The sequence below is a fragment of the Oryctolagus cuniculus genome, chromosome 8, assembly GCF_051225735.1.
Source record: "Oryctolagus cuniculus isolate XC-2025 breed Fujian yellow rabbit chromosome 8, ASM5122573v1, whole genome shotgun sequence".
Taxonomy (NCBI): Eukaryota; Metazoa; Chordata; class Mammalia; order Lagomorpha; family Leporidae; genus Oryctolagus; species Oryctolagus cuniculus.
Window position 1 is genome coordinate 88,641,096 of NC_142874.1, and position 21,398 is coordinate 88,662,493.

At 38.2% G+C, this 21,398-nt stretch overlaps 1 protein-coding gene across 5 annotated transcripts in view; it reads left to right on the forward strand.

The window, feature by feature from the left end:
• Positions 1-20,827, forward strand: part of TBCK (TBC1 domain containing kinase) — a 244,973-nt gene extending 224,146 nt beyond the window's left edge. For all 5 annotated transcript variants that reach the window (XM_008267520.5, XM_008267519.5, XM_002717178.6 and 2 more), the window contains one exon: positions 20,269-20,827. In XM_008267520.5, coding sequence (XP_008265742.3) covers positions 20,269-20,379 — 111 coding nt within the window. In that variant the 3' untranslated portion in view covers positions 20,380-20,827. The remainder of the gene's footprint in view (positions 1-20,268) is intronic.
• The last annotated feature ends 571 nt before the right edge of the window (positions 20,828-21,398 follow it).

A 21,398-nucleotide genomic window follows, 5' to 3' on the forward strand; every position in this document is an offset into this window, starting at 1 on the left:
GCCATGGCTCACTTGGTTAATCCTCCGCCTGTGGCGCCGGCATCCCATATGGGCGCCAGGTTCTAGTCCCGGTTGCTCCTCTTCCAGTCCAGCTCTCTGCTGTGGCCCAGGAGGGCAGTGGGGGATGGCCCAAGTCCTTGGGCCGTGCGCCCACATGTGAGACCAGGAAGAAGCACCTGGCTCCTGGCTTTGGATTGGCGCAGCTGGCCGTAGCGGCCATTTGGGGGGGTGAACCAACGAAAGGAAGACCTTTCTCTCTGTCTCTCTCATTGTCTAACTCTGTCTGTCAAATAAAAAAATTTTTTTTTTAATTTTAAAAAAAAGAACAAATTTGGGAAATACAACTTATTCATGTGCCTGAATAACTTTAATTGGAAAATAAATTATATGATTTTAAGTATGTATTCATTAACTATTTCTTATAATTATAATTGAGTTGCAGTTTATTGCTTAGAGATGGTGTTTTTACAATTACCACTTCCCCTTATGTTTTCCTACTTCCACATTAATTATATCAGAAATCTTTGGAACCTGGTATTTCTTTTATACATAAAACACTGATTTTCCCCAGAATAGGAAAAGAACTACAAAGACCCTGGTTTAATTAGAGCCTCATGTCAAGGCTTCCATAGATCAGAATTAAGTTCTTCTAGATCTCACTTGTCAGTTATTCTATAATTCGCCTTATCCTAAAATGAAGCTGTGAGCTCCTGTATAATCAACCATATCCAGATGTGCTATGAGCACAGTTATATTAGCTTTAAAGGAAACTCAGATAATCTCAAGTGAATTAAGTGGATTCCTAAATCTCCAAAAAATATGCTACTGCACCAATGGAGAATTTGCTTTTGTAATGATCCTTGCTACTAAATAACCAAGTTCAACATGATAAATCAAATACTGTCTGTTGGAAGATTGTGGGAGTAGGAGGGCCTGTTTCAAGAAGCAAAATGTTAAGCCTAATTGTATCACATTTAATGTAAAACAAACATGGCAAGGTTTCACCCTCATCTCATTGCAAAGACAATCTTTAAAAAAAGAGAAACTTAAACGAGAAATGTCATCTCTGGTTGCTGAACTAAAATTAGATTCCCTAAGCATAGAGAGAGAACACATGTCAACGTGACATATACAAAAAACTTGATTTAATATATACCTCTTACAAAACTGAAAAGTGCAAATTTAATCCCAGAAAACAAGTATAAGTCAATCTAGGAATTAAGGCAATAATTATTCATTAGACAGAGATAGAGATAGCCTACCATTCACGTCATATATTAAGTGAACAAGGATATTTTCAAAGGACATTTTTATGTCTTTGAGATTACTCAGATTTAAAGGATATTTTGATTTTTAACATTAATCAAATTTTATCTTTGTGAAAATATATGATTTGTTTTGATACATGTAACAACCATTACCCACACTAACCTGCTCTCAACCTAAAGTCAAAGTCTCATATATCTAAGCTTGAAAAAACTCCATAGTGAATTAATCTCTTTCCAAAAAGTGAATTATGATATTTTGCAGGGATGTTACAATAGCTTGCTTAATGTGTTATTCTCTTACTTTCTGCCTTTGTGATAAAATAATGTAGTGAGATGCAACTCTAGAGACATTGATGGCTCTCAGACTGTAAAACTGACCAATAACTTGCACCAGAACAAAATGAAATCTCTGGGCTGTATTTTTCTAACTTTCAGTAAATTCTGAAGTATAAACATCAATTTCTATGTTAATCTCTCAGACTTGTAATACTTTAAAAATAATTTTACCTGTATGTAAGTCATATTTTATGGTTATAAGACCACTAAGATGTTTATCTCTGACCATGTATCACATAAAAAAAAAAAGAAATTGAGACTCTTTATTGTTTACTTAATCTTGACAATCCTTTGGAGAATATTAGGGATAGATCTTACTATAAAATGTTGTTATTCCTTTGCCCTTGTCATCAAAAAAATTCATCTGAACAGAATTTCCAGTTACAGTCATGTTGCTAAAGTTACATTTGTATTTATATTTGTGTGTGGACATACATTATATATATATATATATATATATATATATATATATATATATATGGTTTTTTCTTTAAATACATACATATAATTTCTAAATAACATTTGCTTCAGAAGCCAGAGGAAAGACAATGTTGAGGATATTCTGAATAACCAGTGTGGCTGGCTAATGCTTTCTGCATGTGGTGCATAATGTTTAGAATTTGACAGCTGTTTTCAGCTGAAAATTACCAGATTCATAGTAAGCACCATATGCCATTGCATCTCCTTTAAAGCCTAGTAGTGCAATTCTGTTCATTTACACTGCTGTCGATACCAAGGTTGTTCTGTCTTCAGATATTAGTCTGAAAGTTCATTTGTGCTATGGGAATGTGGATTTTTACCCATTCTCCTCCCATCCCATTACTTCGTGGATCCCTTAACCAAGCTAAACCAAGTTGTATGATACTGTAGTGATTACTGGTAGCCTTTATCTTTGGCCAGTGCTTTTGTCCTAGTCCTAGTCTGTTCAGCCTACTATGACAAAATATGATAAACTGTGTGGTTTAAGACAATAGAGATTTACTTTCTCATGTTTCTGGATGCTGAGAAATCCAAGATCAAGGCTCCTGCAGATCTGGTGTTTGGTAAGGTCCTTTCTGATTCATGGAGGACTGTCTGTTCTCTCTGTGGGCCTCTTTTATGAGGACATTACCCCATTCATCTGGGCTTTTCCTCGTGATGTCATCCCCTCCCAACAGTATCTCCTACTACAATCACTTTGGGGAAAAAAACAGTCAGGCAATGGAACTCTCCTCTCTTTAGTCCTGTTCGATTTCCCTCTTTGTTCAAACTCTTCCTCTAGCCTTTGGTCTCAGACATCGGAGACGCTGCTACTACAAAACAGTTCAAATCAGCTCAGTAGATGTTGTTGTCCCTATAGTAAATTTCTGTAACTGAAGATTCCATCTCGGCAGATCTTCAGATTAATGTGATACTTTTAAACCACTTTGAATGGGATCTTTCATCCATCAGAAAACTTATTAGGGCTCTTTATAGTTGTACTTTAGAATTTAGATAAAAAATGGGAAATGAATCTCCATTATCTCCATTATTAACTCATGTTACAAGATTGCAGATAATTATTTCTTGATCTTGGTATAACTATAAGCACTGGCTATGGTTAAACTTGGCTTTCTTCCTGACTTTTTTCTTGCCTTGTTTGTCATCAAATGTTTTAATCTATATATCAAGTACTAAAGAAGTATTTTAAATATTAATGCAAATTGAACACACTAGACATGGTATAAAGGTTTAAAGTAAAGATGAAAAGTCTTCTCCAGAACTCTGATTTGTTAAAAGATGAAACATAACCTATTTTAAAAGGACTATAAATTTAAAGATCATCCTATAAAGTCCCTGTGCTTATAGCTTTACATAAATTTTGTGTAGTAAAGGGGACCTTAAAACACCTAATCCTGAATTTGGTTGTATTTTTAACACATTTACTAGAAGTATTATGATAGGTACATTATAAGTAGTTTTTAAAAGGAGACAGGTAGCTCATTTCCAATTTCCAGGAAAAACCAAGTGATCATCTGACTCTTAGGAACTCTGGCACTAAGATTCATGACCAACACAGGATGACAGTTATCTTAAATAGCATGTGTTGTTCTATACCCACCCGGCCTTCCACAGCCCACCATTTAATTACTCATTACCACAGGAATGTTTGTGGCTCAATGAGAAACTAAATTGCCCTCTTGCTTGACCTACAGAGGTTGGAACTTGGCTGTGATCCATCACAGTTCAAGCTCTGTTTTGAATCTGGGTTTTTATTGTATACATTCTTTTAGAATATAATATACTTTCTGTAATATGACCATAGGCTTGAACACAGTATGGGTATACTTTTCTCACTTGTCTAGTGTAAACAAAGGTTAATTAATGATTGTCACTGGAATTCTGCTCCCAAGTATAGCAAAACAAAGGAAAATGTACTACCAAACTTCTTAGGGCTCCTGATACATGATGACATTACATAATGGAATTTTTTTCAGAAGAGGCTTATGGTCTAACATGAGCCAGTATACTTTAGGAGTAAAAATTATTTTCAAGCACATTTTTCTACCCTCAAAAAATGTGCACATACTCATTCCTGAAAGAACTTGTTTGAAAATATAAACCATTGTTAAAAACTAATGTATAAGTCTGTACAAAAATCCCAAGTGCCATATCCATGAACACCATGATGATCATAAATTTTAAAATAAAATGAATTAGTATAAAGGTAAACATAACCTAGAATTCATCAGAAGTTTTGGGAGGTGAACCCATTGAACTCACTGAAATTATGTGTGAAGTGTTATACTTACTTACATTTTTTGTTTTTAAGAGAAGATATCTATAGCTTTCATTTGATTACCAAAAGGGTACATGACCTAGTGACATTAAGTCACCAGCAGAGATCACTACTGCTTCATAAACAGTTCACCATGAACACTATAAAGCCCTCCCTTATGTATTCCACTTAAGGACAAGTCTATTTTTAAATTTGAATTGGGCCAACTGCAAGGTGTTGTAAATGGCTTTTTTACTAAAGGAGTAATTGAGGAAAGCAAAGTGGAGGGAGAGAGGAAAGAACCTATCTTGTAGTATCTACTGTAAATCAAGCATATATATTAATATAATTTAATCATTTCAAGTCCTGTAAATTAGCTATTCAAATATATTATTACACAAATATATGTAATATATTATTATTAGCAGGTGAGAAAATTAAGGCCTAAAGGCTAAGTGATTTATCCAAAGTCCCATAGCCAATAAATGGCTGAGCCCTGATTCAAACTGAGGGTTATCTATCAAAAAGTTTCTGTGCTTTCCTCCATATTACCTAGCCTGTTGGATTGAAATAGTGAATTTTCTCACCTCTTCACTAATAGCAAGAAACCATATGAAAATTATTGTTTTGTATATCATTCTGTTAACTAGGGCTTACATTCTCTGCATCTCTACTACTCAACTGTCTTCACTCAGGTCACCAGTGTCTTGTGCTTGACGTACTGAAAGATATAGTGCAAAGTCCCACTGTCTTATAGTCTCCCTTGCCCCTGCTGCACCCTACAACCGGAGTGAGCTTTTTGAACTATAAACCTGACCATTGCTAAAATATCTCTATGACATCCCTTTGCCTTTAAGATAAAATTCAAACGCAGTCACTGCTTATAAGATTTGGCATAATCTGATCTCTTCTCTGTCTTCCAACCTCATCATTCACTGCTGTTCCCTCAACCTGTTAGCCATAACTATCTACTTACAGATAGTTCTTTAAAGTCTTTTTTTCCTTCTCTTTGGAGCTTTCTTTGACTTCTGTTTACCCAAGAAATTCCCAATTGTCTTAAACAGCTAAGGATTTCTTTATGAAAATCTTTCTTAACTCAGGTCTGAAATGAAGTACGATTACCAAATGCTCGTAGAAAATCTTTTACTTCCTCTCATAGGGTCACTGGGACCATAATCATATATACAGGGTTTCTCTGTGCATTAGGTAAATTCCACACTTCCTTCGGGGAGAAACACCACCACCATGAAAGCACAAAGCTTATAAAGAAGAAGATAAACTACAGTTCATGCTCTACCTTCTTTCCTGTTTTTTCAAATACAAGGTTTGGTTTATTTTTAATTTATACATAATAATTATCAAATTTGACTATGGAATACAGTATGATATTTTTATATATGTTTACAATATGCAGTGATCAAGTCAGGGCAATTAGCATTCTTATCACCTCAAACATTTGTCATTTCTTTGTGTTTAGAATATTCAAAACCCTCTCTTCTGGCCATTTTGAAATATATAGTATTTGGCCGGCGCCGTGGCTCATTAGGCTAATCCTCCGCCTTGCGGCGCCGGCACACTGGGTTCCAGTCCCGGTCAGGGCACCGGATTCTGTCCCGGTTGCCCCTCTTCCAGGCCAGCTCTCTGCTGTGGCCCGGGAGTGCAGTGGAGGATGGCCCAAGTACTTGGGCCCTGCACCCGCATGGGAGACCAGGAGAAGCACCTGGCTCCTGCCATCGGATCAGCGCGGTGCGCCAGCCGCAGCGCGCCGGCTGTGGCGGCCATTGGAGGGTGAACCAACGGCAAAAGGAAGACCTTTCTCTCTGTCTCTCTCTCTCACTGTCCACTCTGCCTGTCAAAAAAAATAAAATAAAAATTAAAAAAAAGAAATATACAGTAATTGATATAAACTATATTCACCCTGCTGTGTTATAGAACAATAGAACTAATTTCTAACTGTATTTCAACACCCATTATCCAATTGCTCTCTGCCCCTTCCCTCTGACCCTCCCTAGCCTCAGGTGACCACTATTCTACACTCTTCTTCTATAAGATGAACTCTTTTTCACTTTTACAAATGAGAACATGCAGTATTTGTCTTTCTGTACCTGGTTCATTTATTTAATAACCTTTTCTAGATTCATCCATAATGCTGCAAATGGCATGTGTTCACTTTTTATGGCAGACTAATATTCCATTGTGTATATGTATATACCACATTTTTTTCTGTAATTGCATTTTATGGTTTATAAATGCATTGTTTTAGAAAGGAAAACAAATTCTAAGTGATAGTCTTTTTGATAATCTCTTGTTGAGGCTATTTAAAGATATGTTTTATTTATTTCAAGAAACTATAAAAATCCTCTGTCTCGACATCAAGAGAAGAAAAATTTTCTTAAATTCTAGTGATTGTTAGAGGAGGAGATAAAGAAAACAAGGGATGAAAGGATAATGGAAGAGGAATGAAGGGAAGAAAATACCATTTGACATGTAAACAGAGGAAGAAAGATCTGTTACTGAAATCTCAGCAAAGAAAACAAAGATGTAGAAGTTGCATTGGCTTACAGTTTTAGTAAGGTACCATGTGCTTTAGGATGATATTTGTTTTCTTGCCATTTCTACTCAAAACTTAATTATAAAATTTTGTTAATTTACAAAATATATAATTTATAAAACTATAAATTTACATTCAGTAAAATTTTTTAAATTCTTAAATATCTTCCATTAATCTGTAGGAGATTATTTTAGAATTACCTATGAGAGTGTAATAGAGCTCGCATTGTGGCACAACGGGTTAAGCTGCTGCCGGAAGTACTAGCATCCCATAGCACCAGTACCTGTCCTGGTTGCTGTGCTTCCAATCCAGCTCCCTGATAATGTGCTTGAGAACGCAGCAGAAAATGGCCCAAGTCCTTGGGCCCTTGCACCCAAGAGGGAGACCTGGATGAAGCTCCTGGCTTCACCCTGGCTGTTGTGGCCATTTGGGAAGTGAACCAGTATATGGAAGATCAACATACTCTCACTCACACTCACTCACTGCCCCCCCCCCCCCGAGAAATAAATCTTAAAAAAAAAAAGAGTAGAAAAGAAATTCATCATTGCTCATGATGACATTAACTTATCTTTTGGTAATCTTTTTATTGAGTGATCCACATACCACTAAAATTTCCCAAACCACATTGAGAGAAGAAGAACTCAGTAAGTATGGAGTCCAAGAGTATAAACTAAAACTTTGACTGCATTCTCCTTAAATGCTTCAAGCTAGTTCAGTTCTTTAGCTGTGGAATGAACTAAGGATATTGTCTCTCGTCGTGTCTTTTTTTTTTTTTTTTAAGATTTATTTCTTTATTTGAAAGGCAGAATGATAAAGAGAAAAAGAGATCGTCTATCCCCTGGTTCACTCCCCCAAATGGCCACAATGGCTGGGACTTTGCCAGGCCTAAGACAGGAGCCTGGAACTCCATCCAGGTCTCCCACAAGGTGGCAGGGGCTCAAGCACTAGGGCCGACCTCCACGGCTTTCCCAGGTATTTTAGCAGGGAGCTAGATTGGAAGTGGAGCAACCAGCATTCCAAACCAGTGCTCATATGCAATGCCAGCATCACAACCCACTGTGCCACAATGCCACCTCCTCACCTGTGGACTTTTACAGTAACATTTTCTTACAAGGTTTATTATTTCTGTCTTTATATGCTTCATCATCAAAATTTTTGTGTGTATTTTATATAGATATCTTTTAAAAGATTTCAGTTATCTTACCTTTTTCAACTCTTACAAAAGTTAAGACCCTGTTAGAGGTAAAGGAAAATAGTATTAACTCTTAGAAGAACCAATAATTAGTTTCCTTACATTTTGCTTAATCTATTGGAAATAATCTCTCCTAATCAGCACCTAGCATAGGGCCTGACACACAGTAGATGCTCAAAAATTATTTGTTGAAAGAATGAAAATATTATTCAGCAGGTATTAGAGCAAATATTAGGTACCGTTTGTGCATTGGAGGAATAGTAAGACATGAATAAAGTCCCTACCTTCATGGAGACAGTCAAGAAACATATATATGTCTATTTCAAGTAGTTATAAATGCTGAAATGAAAAATAAGGTAGAATGAGGAAACAATGCTGATGGCTTCTTAGTGAAGCGCTGTTCTGAGTGAGATGGAAAGTGACTAGAAAATGTGGATCAGAGTTTTCTATCATCTGATCATTGTCTTAAAAGAATCATTCAGGTTACCATGTAGAATTATAAAGACTAAAGATGAGGGAAGGAATTGCAGATTGGCAGATCTTGTAGGACCTCATAGACATGCTAAAGACTTTAGATTTAGTTGTGAATAAAACAGGAGACCATTAAAGTTTTTTTGAGAAAAAGAGATAAATGATTTATATTTTACAAGGCTCACTCATATTATGTGAGAATTAGACCAAGGATGGAAGAGAGGCCATTTGAAAGGTTTTTAACAATAATCTAGATGAGAAATAATAGTCACTTGGGCTAGCATGTAGTAGTGCAGATGGTAAAAATGATCACATTATAAATACATTTTGAAGGTTACAGACTACATGATACATTGGTAGAGAAAATGAGAAATATATAGATGCAAGTTTATTGCTTAAACAAACAGAATGGAGTTGGCATTTCCTGGAGATAAAGACTTCAAGAAGGGGCTGGGGCAGAAATAGAGTGGGAATCAAGTATTCTCCTTTGAAACTGATAGATTTGAGAAACCTATTAGGCATCTAAGTGTTTAATAGATGTTGGAGAAGCAGATTGATGAGTTTAGAGTTCAGGAAAGAGGTGAAAGCCATAAATTTAGGGTCATCAGTATACAGTTGAGACTTAAAACACAGGACCAAAGGAAATCACTTAGGGAATGAATGCAGATAGGAAGAAGTTCACAGAACTAAGCCCAGGGGCAGAGGTCAAGATAAGGAAAATCTACCATAGGAGATGGGAAGCCCAGCTGCTGGAGGAGGAGGAGAACCAGAAAACATCTGTGTACGGAAGGCTAGTGGAAAGGAGTTTTGAAGAGGAAGATATGCTAGATAACGCTGATTGGTCAAAGCAGATTCAGACTTAAAAGTTGGGTTTGATAAAAATGACAAGATAGAGATTACTACTGGTCTTGATATTAGTATTTTAGGGGAATGATGGAAATAGAAGTTTGATTGGAGAGAACAAACTGTGATGGATGTAAAAATTTTATGTCTCCTTTATAGGATTGCTCTATTCCTTTCATGTCTTTGCATGTACATACCAAGAAATGTACTTAAATATACAGATAAATGGTTTTTGTCATCTTATCATACTCCTAACAACACCCAAATTAAGAACAAAGCATTACTAGTATCCAAAAGGTCCTCAGTATATCCTCCTCAAATTCTTTTTTTTAATGTGTGAAACAAGAGTATACTGTCATTTACATGGTATAATTCAGTGAAATAATATTTGTAACTATATGCCAAATGATCTGACATCCATACATACGATTTTTATCTTTTCTTGACACTTTTCTTAATAAAAAGCTAGAAAGAATAGAAAGAGATGAAATGGAGATAGCAACTGCATACAATAGAAAATTAAAACAAGAAAATGCTTTGAATTAGCACAGTGTAGTTATTTATATATCCTCATATAAAGCAAACCAAATATTTTTTTTTTGACAGGCAGAGTTAGATAGTGAGAGAGAGAGAGAAACAAAGAGAAAGGTCTTCCTTCCTTAGGTTCACCCCCCTAAAATGGCCACTATGGCCAATGCACCACGCGGATCCGAAGCCAGGAGCCAGGTGCTTCCCCCGGTCTCCCATGCGGGTGCAGGGCCCAAGCACTTAGGCCATCCTCCACTGCCTTCCCAGGCCACAGAAGAGAGCTGGACTGGAAGAGGAGCAACTGGGACAGAATCTGGTGCCCCAACTGGGACTAGAACCCCGGGGTGCCAGCGCCACAGGCAGAGGATTAGCCAAGTGAGCCATGGTGCCGGCCTCAAATATGTTTTTCATGGCAAAACCTTTTCATTATCAGATTTTCTTATCTCAAAGATTAGTTCAAAAAAAATAGAAGAAACTTGGTTAAAAGTTTATTAAAACTCAATGGAATACTGGTCAGCCATAAAAATGAAATCCTGTCTTTTACCACAAAATGAATGCAATTGGATGCCATTGTGCTAGTGAAATATGCCAGTCTCAAAAAGACAAATATAATATTTTCTGATTTATGGTAAATAATACATAGAATACCAAAAACAATAATGCATATATGAGTGAAATTGGCATCTTGAGATTTGATTATGGTTTATAACCCTTGTCTATACTCTAAGGAACAGTGGTCTTTCTATGTACTACTTGTTGAATTCTTTGTATAGTGGAGGATTAAGCTTGTGATTATAAACTACATTGAAATTATGTCATCACAAAAATGAAAAGAAATAAATATAAAAAATTAAAAGAAAAATAAGGAAAGAGGAGAAAGTTGGGAAGAAAGGTGGGAAGTACCATTATGTTGTTTACACTGTATTTATGAAATGTGAAATCTGCTCCCTTTATACAAATAAATAAATTTTTAAAAGTTTAGTATAACCCTCTTTGTGGACAAGACTAAGGTACACCATACTGTGGATTCTAAATATCCCAGATACCATTTAAATAGTTAACTATTCAGACAGGCCTGACCCATGTATTGGCTATTCTTGTAAACTTTCCCATCTTTTTTCTTATTGCATAATTTCAATTTTCCAATTGCTGTGATTCGAATGATCCCTCCAAATTCATGTTGAAATTTAATTACTCTTTTAACAGAATTAATAAGTGGCACCTCTAGGAGGTGATTCAGTCATGAGAGACCCACCCTCACAAATGGAGTAAGACCAGGAGTAGGTGAGTTACTGCAGTAACATAGTGGTGATAAAAGGAGGAATGCAAATAGCAAAAGTCCACAGGGCTGAGGCAGGCGCCGTCTGTCATGCACATGCTCACTTGTCCTTCTGCCATGTTGTGATGCAACACAGGGCCCTCATCAGATATGGCCATTCAATCTCGGCTATCCTCAACCTTTAATGTCCTGGCCTTAGTTAACCTGCACTACTCTGGCTGCTCAAAAATTCCTTTCTCTACTCATTCTCTTGCTATACCAGAGCTTAACTTCCTCTGGGCAAAACACCACTCTGAAAATAAGAGAGGAAACAAGGTGGAGTATTACCCCCCAAAGAGCCTTCTACCTTCAGACGCCACTGTTTTGAGGTGTGCCTATGCAAGAGCTTTGCCTTCTCCTCGTGGGAGTACTGCCCACAAGAAATGCAGTCTGGAAGTCCTAAAGTCCTATTCCAGCAATTAACAGATCCTGTCAAGCCCACGTGGGATGTTGTCATATACATCTTAGCTGGTTGCACAGTTTGAGGAACTCCATTCTCTCCAAATAAGACTTGGTCTCACAAATTCCAACCCTACCAAAAAGGTAGCCTCTTTCAGTGCAAAGTGGTTTGCTCTACATGTGGGACTAAACCTATAGGAATTGCAGGTTGAGGTCTCAGACCAACCTGACCCACAAATTATTCCTATTATCTAATCAAATAATTTTCAGTGCTGGCTACACATTAGATTGACATGAGAGCCTTTTAAAAACAACTGGGATGGGCATGTTGGTGCAGCAGGTTAAGCCACCATTTGCAAAGTCCACATTCCATATTAGAGCACTGGTTCAAATGTTGGCTACTCTGTTTCCAGTCCAGCTCCCTGCATAAGCTTCTGGGAAAAGCAAATGATTATTCAAGTTCTAAAGTACGTGCTACCCACATGGGAAACCCAGATGGAATTACTAGCTCCTGGTTTCAACCTGGCTCTACAGTGGCTGTCACAGCCATTTGGGCAGCGAATAGCAGATGTAAGATCTATCTCCCATCTCTCCATCTTTCAAATAATTAAATCTTAAAAAAAAAAAAAACGGCCGGCGCCGTGGCTCACTAGGCTAATCCTCCACCTTGCGGCGCCGGCACACTGGGTTCTAGTCCCGATTGGGGCGCCGGATTCTGTCCCTGTTGCTCCTCTTCCAGGCCAGCTCTCTGCTGTGGCCAGGGAGTGCAGTGGAGGATGGCCCAAGTGCTTGGGCCCTGCACCCCATGGGAGACCAGGAAAAGCACCTGGCTCCTGCCTTCGGATCAGTGCAGTGCGCCGGCCGCAGCACGCCAGCCGCGGCGGCCATTGGAGGGTGAACCAACGGCAAAGGAAGACCTTTCTCCCTGTCTCTCTCACTGTCCACTCTGCCTGTCAAAAAAAAAAAAAAAAAAAAAAAGGCACACATAGCTGATGCCAGATGTAAGGGCTCTATTCCAAGAAGATCTGCTTATTACAGGTCTGAACCAGAGAATTGCTGTTTACTGAAAGCCCCCAGATGATTCTCATGACTGCCTAACCACACCCTACTCCTCCCACCCAGGTTAGTGCCCAGTAAGTCTAGATCTGTGAGTTCCCTGTGGAGTCTACAATTTCTATGCTGGAGCCCTCCTCCCCCAAACCCCTGTCGCCTCTGTGTTTACTCCTTGAAACTGTCAAAGCCCCTCCCTCAGAGGAAGTGTGAAAGATGGAGAAACACTGCCCTGCATGCCCAGCCCTCCACTGTCATGCCACATGCTTTCACCATGTGTGATATGACTTTTTTCACCAGCGAAAAGCCACACCAGCACTTTTCACTGCCCTTTGTCTCCTTCCTAAACTGTCAGGTCACAGCCACAGAGCCTACCATCTGATCAGTGTAGAAATTGTGGCCATTACATCTGGGTTCCTATTCCCTTCAGAAATTACAATTAAAGAGCAACTAGCAAATAAACAGTTTCCCCAGCCCTTAGTAAATTTAGAAACTCTGAACTGCTAAGTACCCTAAACTAATGCTTTTGTAATACCACTGCTACTTCTAGCTATGCATTACTGTCTCCCCTATCCACTGAACTGTAAGCACTCAAAAACCAGAAAGTACCTTGTACTTAGTTGCTAGGTGCTCACAGAAATGTTTGGTTAATGACTAATCAAATAAATCACCAGATGGAAAAGGAAAAGAGAATCCATTTCTGTGGTGGTAGTGGGAAAGACCCAGTCGTGGTTTCACTGCTGGAGCCAACATTTAACATGGATAATTGGAACCCTGAACAGAGAAAACAGCAAAACTTACAACCTTATATTATTTAAACACAGTCTTTCTTCTTACAAAGACATCTAAACATTTGCCATCTCTTTATATTCCATTCTGCTTTTTTCGGACCTCCCAAGTAGCAGCAACCTTATGATTCCAAATTGCTCCACTCTATCTACTTTGCCATTACTATTTTCCAGCTCAACAGCAGCCTAGTTGTTATGTCCCTCCTTACAATAACAGTAGGAACTCTTTCCAGCTCTACAGCATACTTTAAGAGAGATTAGTTAAATGTATAATAAGTCCTTCCTTACTGATTTTCACTTCCACAGTGTTTTTGAAAGTACTGAAATCTGAGACTACTTATCCACAAGGCCTTTTTGTAATGTTATGATTATCTTAGAATTCCAGCTTGCATAGTAATTGTACTGCTGCCTGTGTGAGATGAAGCCAAGAAATCTCAGTAATCGTATGGTATCAGGGACTGTGCTGCCGGCACATGACTCAGGGTGGATGAATGTAGTGCCTCCATTCCTGAGGAGTAAGCAGTAAAAACTGAAGACCAATCCACCTAGCACACCTGATACCTTTTGAAAACCAGGGGCACTCTCTGTCAGCAACATTAATCATTATCCAGAATTTCTATCTGATAGCTCTAAGAGTATAGGATTTGATATAGAAATAGTCATTTGATCTCAAGGCACTACAAAAGATGATGTAGAAGATAATGGGGTCAGCAGTATTGAAACATACTTGTGACTTAATTTGAAGTTTGCTAAGATCCCAGCACAGCAATATCCAACTGCTAACCAACACCTTTATCCTTTCAGCTTAAAACAATATTTTTCAAAATATTCTCTATAGACTGTCTGCTTACACCCTTATAGGGGTGTTGATTAAGAGCACACGTTTCTGAGCCCCAGATCAATAAAGCATGATCTCTGGAAATGAGGCCTTGAACTTACTTGATCAAGCCATTCAGCTAATTTTTTGATTACTAAAATTTAGACTGCTGCCTTGTGAGTTCACTGTTATGCTTTTAAAAATACCAAGAAACAATGGCCCTGGAAGCAGGAAGACATCATTTTTCACAAATGATCAGACATCAGGTTTTGATAGAGTAATTAGTAAGAACTGGAGGATGCCAGTACCCAAGAAGGAGGAATGAAACAATCCCAAGGGAACAGAGTAGACGTAGAAGAGCCAAAGAAAAACTCATTTACTTTGTAATTTTGTTCCAGGTTATATGGTCATTTCTCATTGTTTAGTTCAGTCCAGCAAACATATGCAAGTACTTCAAAACATTTGTGGGAAAATTGAATTACATGTATTTGGGTGCAGAAAAAAATTTGAAATCTATGAAATCTTTTTTTATAATATGCTTTTTCCCCCAAAGAAACCTTTTATTTAATGAGTACAAATTTCATAAGTACAACTTTAGAAATATAATGATTGTTCCCACCATACCAACCCTCCCACCCCACCTCCTCCTCCACCACCTCCCACTCCCAGTCTCATTCTCCATTAAGATTCATTTTCAATTAACATTATACACAAAAGAACAACTCTATACTAAGATTTCAACAATTTGCATGCACACATACACACAAACTGAGAACAAGATTTATAGTTAACTCTCATATTACAACTCATTGAGGACAGAGGTCCTGAATGGGGAGTAAGTTCACAGTGACTCCTGTTGTTAATTTAACAATTAACACTCGTATCTATGATGTCAGTGATCACCCGAGGCTCTTGACATGAGCTGCCTAGGTTATGGAAGCCTTTTGAATCCATAATCTCTGTCAGTATATAGACAAGGCCATAAGCAAAGTGGAAGTTCTTGCTTCCCTCAAAGAAAAGTACATCCTTCTTTGATGGCCCCTTCTTTCCACTAGGTTCTCACTTACATAGATCTTTAATATGTAGGACTTTTTTTTTTAACCACAGGGTCTTGGCTGTTCATGCCTGAAATGCTCTCATGGGCTTCCCAGCCAGACTGAATGCCTTAAGGACTGATTCTGAGGTCAGAATGCTATTTAGAGCGATTGTCATTCTATGAGTTTGCTGTGTGGACTGCTTGCCATGTTGGAACATTCTCTCTTTTTAATTCTACCTATTATTACCAGACACTTGATCTTATTTATGATCCCTTTAACTCTTAATCCTATCTATATGATCAATTTAACACTTAATGCAATCACTTTAACACTTGATGGCATTTTTTTCTACCCAGCTTTATGGGATTTAGGGTCCCATGGAAAATTTAAAAACTACCTGTAAAAGTAAATCTGTAGGAATGTATGCAGAACTATACAGTTTTACAGTTACAAACATCCTCCTCCATCCTTTATTTCTAATCTTATTTTTTACTGAGATCTATTTTCAATTGACTTTATACACATATGATTAATTACATTAAGTAAAGAGTTCAACCAATAGTATTAAGAAGAAAAAAAAAAGAAATCTGTTCGACCGTCAAGACAAGGGTTGTTCAAGTCATTGCTTCTCGAAATGTCAATTTTACTTCTACAGATTTCCTTTTAGGTGCTCTATTATCACAGATCAGGGAGAACATACAGTATTTGTCCTTTGGGACTGGCTTACTTCACTAAGTATGATACTTTCCAGATTCATCGGTTTTGTTGCAAATGACTGGGTTTCTTTTTTTTTTTTTTTTTTTTTTTTACTGCCATGTAGTATTCCATAGAGTACATATCCAGTCTTTAACCAGTCCTCAGTTGACAGGAATTTAGGTTGATTCCATATCTTAGCTATTGTGAATTGAACTGCAATACACATGGGGTGCAGATAACTCTTTTATTTGATTTCATTTCCCAGGAGTTGTATGGCTGGGTCATATAGCAGGACTATATTCAGATTTCTAAGGTATCTCCAAACTGTCTTCCATAGTGGTGTTAACGGTCTACAATCCCACCAACAGTGGATTAGGGTACATTTTTCTATACAACCTTGCCATCATTTGTTGTTTGTTGATTTCTGTAGGAATGCCATTCTAAAAGGGGTGAGGTGACCTCATTGTGGTTTTGATTTGCATTTTCCTGATGGCTAGTGATCCCGAGCATTTTTTCATATGTCTGTTGGCCATTTGGATTTCCTCTTTTGAAAAGTGTCTATTTAACTCTTTTGGCCATTTTTTAAGTGGATTGTTTGTTTTATTGTTGTGGAGTTTCTTGATCGCTTTATATATTCTGATTTTAATCCTTTTTCAGTTGCATAGTTTCCAAATAATTTCTCCCATTCTATCATTTGCCTCTTCACTTTCCTGAGTGTTTCTTTTGTACTGCAGAAACTTCTCAATTTGATGTAATCCCATTTGTTAATTTTGGCTTTGATTTTCTATGCCTCTGGGGACTTTCCTAAGACTCTTTGCCTGTGCCAATGTCTTCAATGTATCACATAGATTTTGCAAATATTGAACCATCCCTGCATACCTGGGATAAATCCCACTTGGTCCAGGTGAATGATCTTTCTGATGTGTTGTTGATTTAATTGGCCAGGATTTTTGCGTCTATGTTCATCAGGGATATTGGTCTGTAGTTCTCTTCCTCTTTTGTGTCTTTTCTAGGTTTAGGAATTAAGGTGATGCTGGCTTCATAGAAAGAACTTCAGAGGAATCCCTCCCTTTCTGTAGTTTTGACTAACTTGAGAAAAACTGGAGTTAGTTCTTCTTTAAATGACTGGTAGAATTTAGCAGTGAAATCATCTGGTCCTGGGATTTTCCTTTTGGGAGAGTCTTTATTATTGATTCAATTTCCATCTTAGTAATGGGTCTGTTTAGGTTTTCTGTGTCTTCCTTGCTCAATTTAAATACGTTGCATGTGTCCAGGAATCTATCCATTTCTTTTAGGTTTTCCAGTTTGTTGGCATACAATTCTTAGTAATTTCTGATGATTCTTAGTATTGCTGTGTTATCTATTGTTACATTTTCTTTTTGATCTCTAATTTTATTGATTTGGATCTTCTCTCTCCATTTTTTGGTTAGTTGGCCAATGGTGGGTCAGTCTTCTTTGTTTTTTCAAAAAACCAGCTCTTCTTTTTGCCTAACTTTTGTATTTTCTTTTTGCTTTCAATTTTGATAATTTCTTCTTGAATTTTAATTATTTCTTCCATCCTACTAGTTTTGGGTTTGGTTTGCTGTTGTTTTTCTAGATCCTTGAGATACATTGATAGCTCATTTATTTGGTGCCTTTCCAATTTCTTGATGTTGGCACCAATTTCTTTTTTTTTTTTTTTATTGACAGGCAGAGTGGATAGTGAGAGAGAGAGAGACAGAGAGAAAGGTCTTCCTTTTGCCATTGGTTCACCCTCCAATGGCCGCCGCGGCCAGCGCGCTGCAGCCAGCGCACCGCACTGATCCGAAGGCAGGAGCCCGGTACTTATCCTGGTCTCCCATGGGGTGCAGGGCCCAAGCACTTGGGCCATCCTCCACTGCACTCCCTGGCCACAGCAGAGAGCTGGCCTGGAAGAGGGGCAACCGGGACAGAATCCAGCACCCCGACTGGGACTAGAACCCGGTGTGCCGGCGCCACAAGGCGGAGGATTAGCCTAGTGAGCCGCGGCTCTGGCGGCACCAATTTCTATAAACCTTCTTTTTAACACTGCTTTTGCTGTATCCCATAAGTTTTGATAAGTTGTGCTATTACCTTCACTTGTTTCCAGAAAGTTTTTGATTTCTTTTATGACCCACTCTTCCTTCAAGAGCGTGTTATTCAGTCTCTTTGTGTTTGCATATATTCTAGAGATTCCTGAGTTGCTGATTTCCAGCTTCATTGCATTGAGGTCCAAGAAGATATATGGTACTATTTCAATTTTTTGCATTTGCTGAGACTTGCCTTATGGCATAGTATGTGGTCAATCCAAGAGAAAGGTCCATGCTCTGGTGAGAAAAATTTATATTCTGTGGCTTTAGGGTAGCAGGCTTTGTAGCTATCTGTTAGGTCCATTTGATCTATAGAGTCGATTAACTCTGTTATTTCCTTGTTTATTTTCTTTCTGGTTGATCTGTCCATTGCTGAAAGTGGGGTAGTGAAGTCCCCAAATACTACTGTATTTGAGTGTGTATCTCCTTTTAAGTCCATTAACATTTCTTTTAGATAGCCAAGTGGCCTGTAATTAGGTGCATATACATTTATAATTGTCACATCTTCCTGTTGAATTGATCCTTTAATCATTATATAGTGTCTCTTTTAATAGTTTTTGTGTTAAAATCTATTTTTTCTGATATTATAATGGCTACACCAGCTCTTTTATGGTTTCTGTTAGCATAGAATATCTTTCTCCATCCTTTCACTTTCAGTCTGCATGCATCTTTGCAGCTATAGATCTGGGTGAGGAGGGCAAGGAGGGAGGTGGGCAAGGGGGGTGCCCAGCCTCTCTTTTTATTCCTCTAAACCTTCTCTTTTTGCCCCACATGGAACTTTAAAAGCAGTTCACCAAGCTCTCGCTTGTACTATTATTGCAGCTCCATGGAGCCACAATTTCCCATCTCACCTGGTCCGCTGGGGGCTGGAGCCAACGTCCCTGGTCTGAACTTCTGCCGCTTCTCTTTCTTATTTGCTCTTTTGACATGGACTTGCCCAGTCTTTTGGTCTCCAGCCAAATTCATTGAGAATTTCCCATGGCTCTATCTCTGGCATGTATCTTCTCTCCTTTTTAACTATCTATTTTGCCATGTGTGACTCAGATCATCTTGTTGCTATACCGCCATCTTGGGACCCCTACATTATGCTGTCTCTGTGAACTTTTTTGAAGCCCCTCATATATTCATCCCCTCTTCCATGAGCCACACACTAGCATTAAAAAGAAAAAGGACAGAATAAGTGTCCTTGATGTTCTTAAATGGGTTATATACTAGAAGGCCAAAGATAGAGGTGTGCACAAGAAACATTCGTGGCTGAGAAGCAGGAACCCTTATGGGGACTTACCTCCTAGAGGAGGAAGTGCCTAAACAGGAAAACAAATCAAAGTTAGGTTTGGGGTTATGTGGGAAGGGGGAAAGAAGTATGACTACTGAGACACTAGAAGGGAGCCAGGAACTGGTGGGAAATGGAGCATGTTCCCAACAGAGGGTGACCTGCTCAAACAAAGCTCTGACTCATAAAGCAGGGTGACATATCGGGCTCGACAAGAATTGAGGACTGCTCCATCATAAAGTACAAGGGATGGAGAAAGTTCATCACTGAGCCTGGATAGGTGTGGGCTAGGGCAGAGAGAGATGTTTATATGCTGATAGCGTTCATAAACTCCTACTGTGTCAGGCATCTGGAAGGCTTCCTGGATCAGTCCGTCAAGGTCATTCTCAATTTATAGTCCCAAAATAATAATTGTGGTAGCTCCAAAAAAAAAAAAAAGTGCTACAACTGGTTTCTGGGCCCTCTTTGGTACACTGCACGTGGAACTGCAAAAACTAATAAGTTGGCTATAATACCAAATTTTTTCAAATAGATTTCAGATGGTTTTGACTATTACTGGAAGGATTTACAAAACATTAACAAAGGGAGATTATAAATAGAAGTGGGAAAAGTTTACCTCTCAATTTGAAGTCCTTATCATGCATGTTTCTTGCCTTTAAACAAAATAAAAGAACTAAAAAGACACATTTAATCCACAGCATAAAGAAGTTGTCAACATGAGTGTTTCAATGTATATTAATCCAAATTAAGTGTTTAGTCATCCAACAGAGATGGACAGAATAACATTAAAATAACTATATCTTCACAGTCTGAAAATACTACGGAATTGCACAGCTCTTTTGTACATCCTCTAGTAATATGGTCTTTTTCTTTCTAGTTTGCAGCTCATCTTGTGAAGATGAAATATCCAAGAATCTGTATTCTAGATGGTGGCATTAATAAGATCAAGCCAACAGGCCTGCTCACCGTCCCATCTCCTCAAATCTGAAGAGCCAGGAGTATAACCATCAAAAGGACAGCGAGGCGTCAGCACCCAGCAGCACAGCGCTTCCTAGCTATGCCAATTAAGACAGAACTAGACACCCAGAGTGTTGAATTTCCATATAGCATTGTCACAAAACTTTAAGTCTTATGACCCAAATATTCAACTATCTCAGCAAGCAACTTGACTGTGCATGTATTGCTGAAAGAATTTTTCTTAACAGTGAAATCAGATCATGCATTTTTACCACACTGCCCCTAAAACCAGAGGAATTCAGCTGACACGGCAGATTTAACATTATCAAGAAATCCCAGTTCTGCGGAACTGAACAGCAATCCTAAAATGTATCATTTAGAAATATAGACTGAATGCAGGCCAGAGTCATCTTTTCATAACAAAAAATAAAAAGCTATTTACAATCTGTCCCTTATAAATAAATCTAAATGTGGTTCCAGCTGTGTGTGTGTGTGTGTATGTGTGTATGTTCAGAGGAAGTAGTTTAATCCATTGTATAAAAGAGTAATAGTTTATTCCCAGAAAAATAAAATTCAGAAGCCATTCATATTAGATAGAATATTTGTTCAGCTCCTATAGCAGAGAAACCAAAAACAGTGACTTAAACAAGTATACTGGTTTATCATATAAAATTCTACACAGTCAGCCCAGGACAAATAGACTGCATGGGTCATCATTAAGAAACGAGGTGTCTTTTCTAATCACTTTACCACCCACACTACATGGCTCATGTCTCATGGATGAAAATGGCTGCTCAGTTCCTACCATCACATCTGCAATCCAGAAAAAAGGAATGAAGGAAGGAGAGAGGATCTGAGAGAAAGGAAGGAAAGGAATAGGAAGGAAGAAGAAAGGAGGAAAAAGGAGGCATGCTACCATCCTTTAAGGGCATTAGTCAGAAGTTGCACGAATTTCTTCTGCTTGCTTAATTATGGGTCAGAACTTAGACACATGCCACACAGTACAGATGGAAGAAAAACAGAATATAGGATTTGGTGCAATATCCTTGG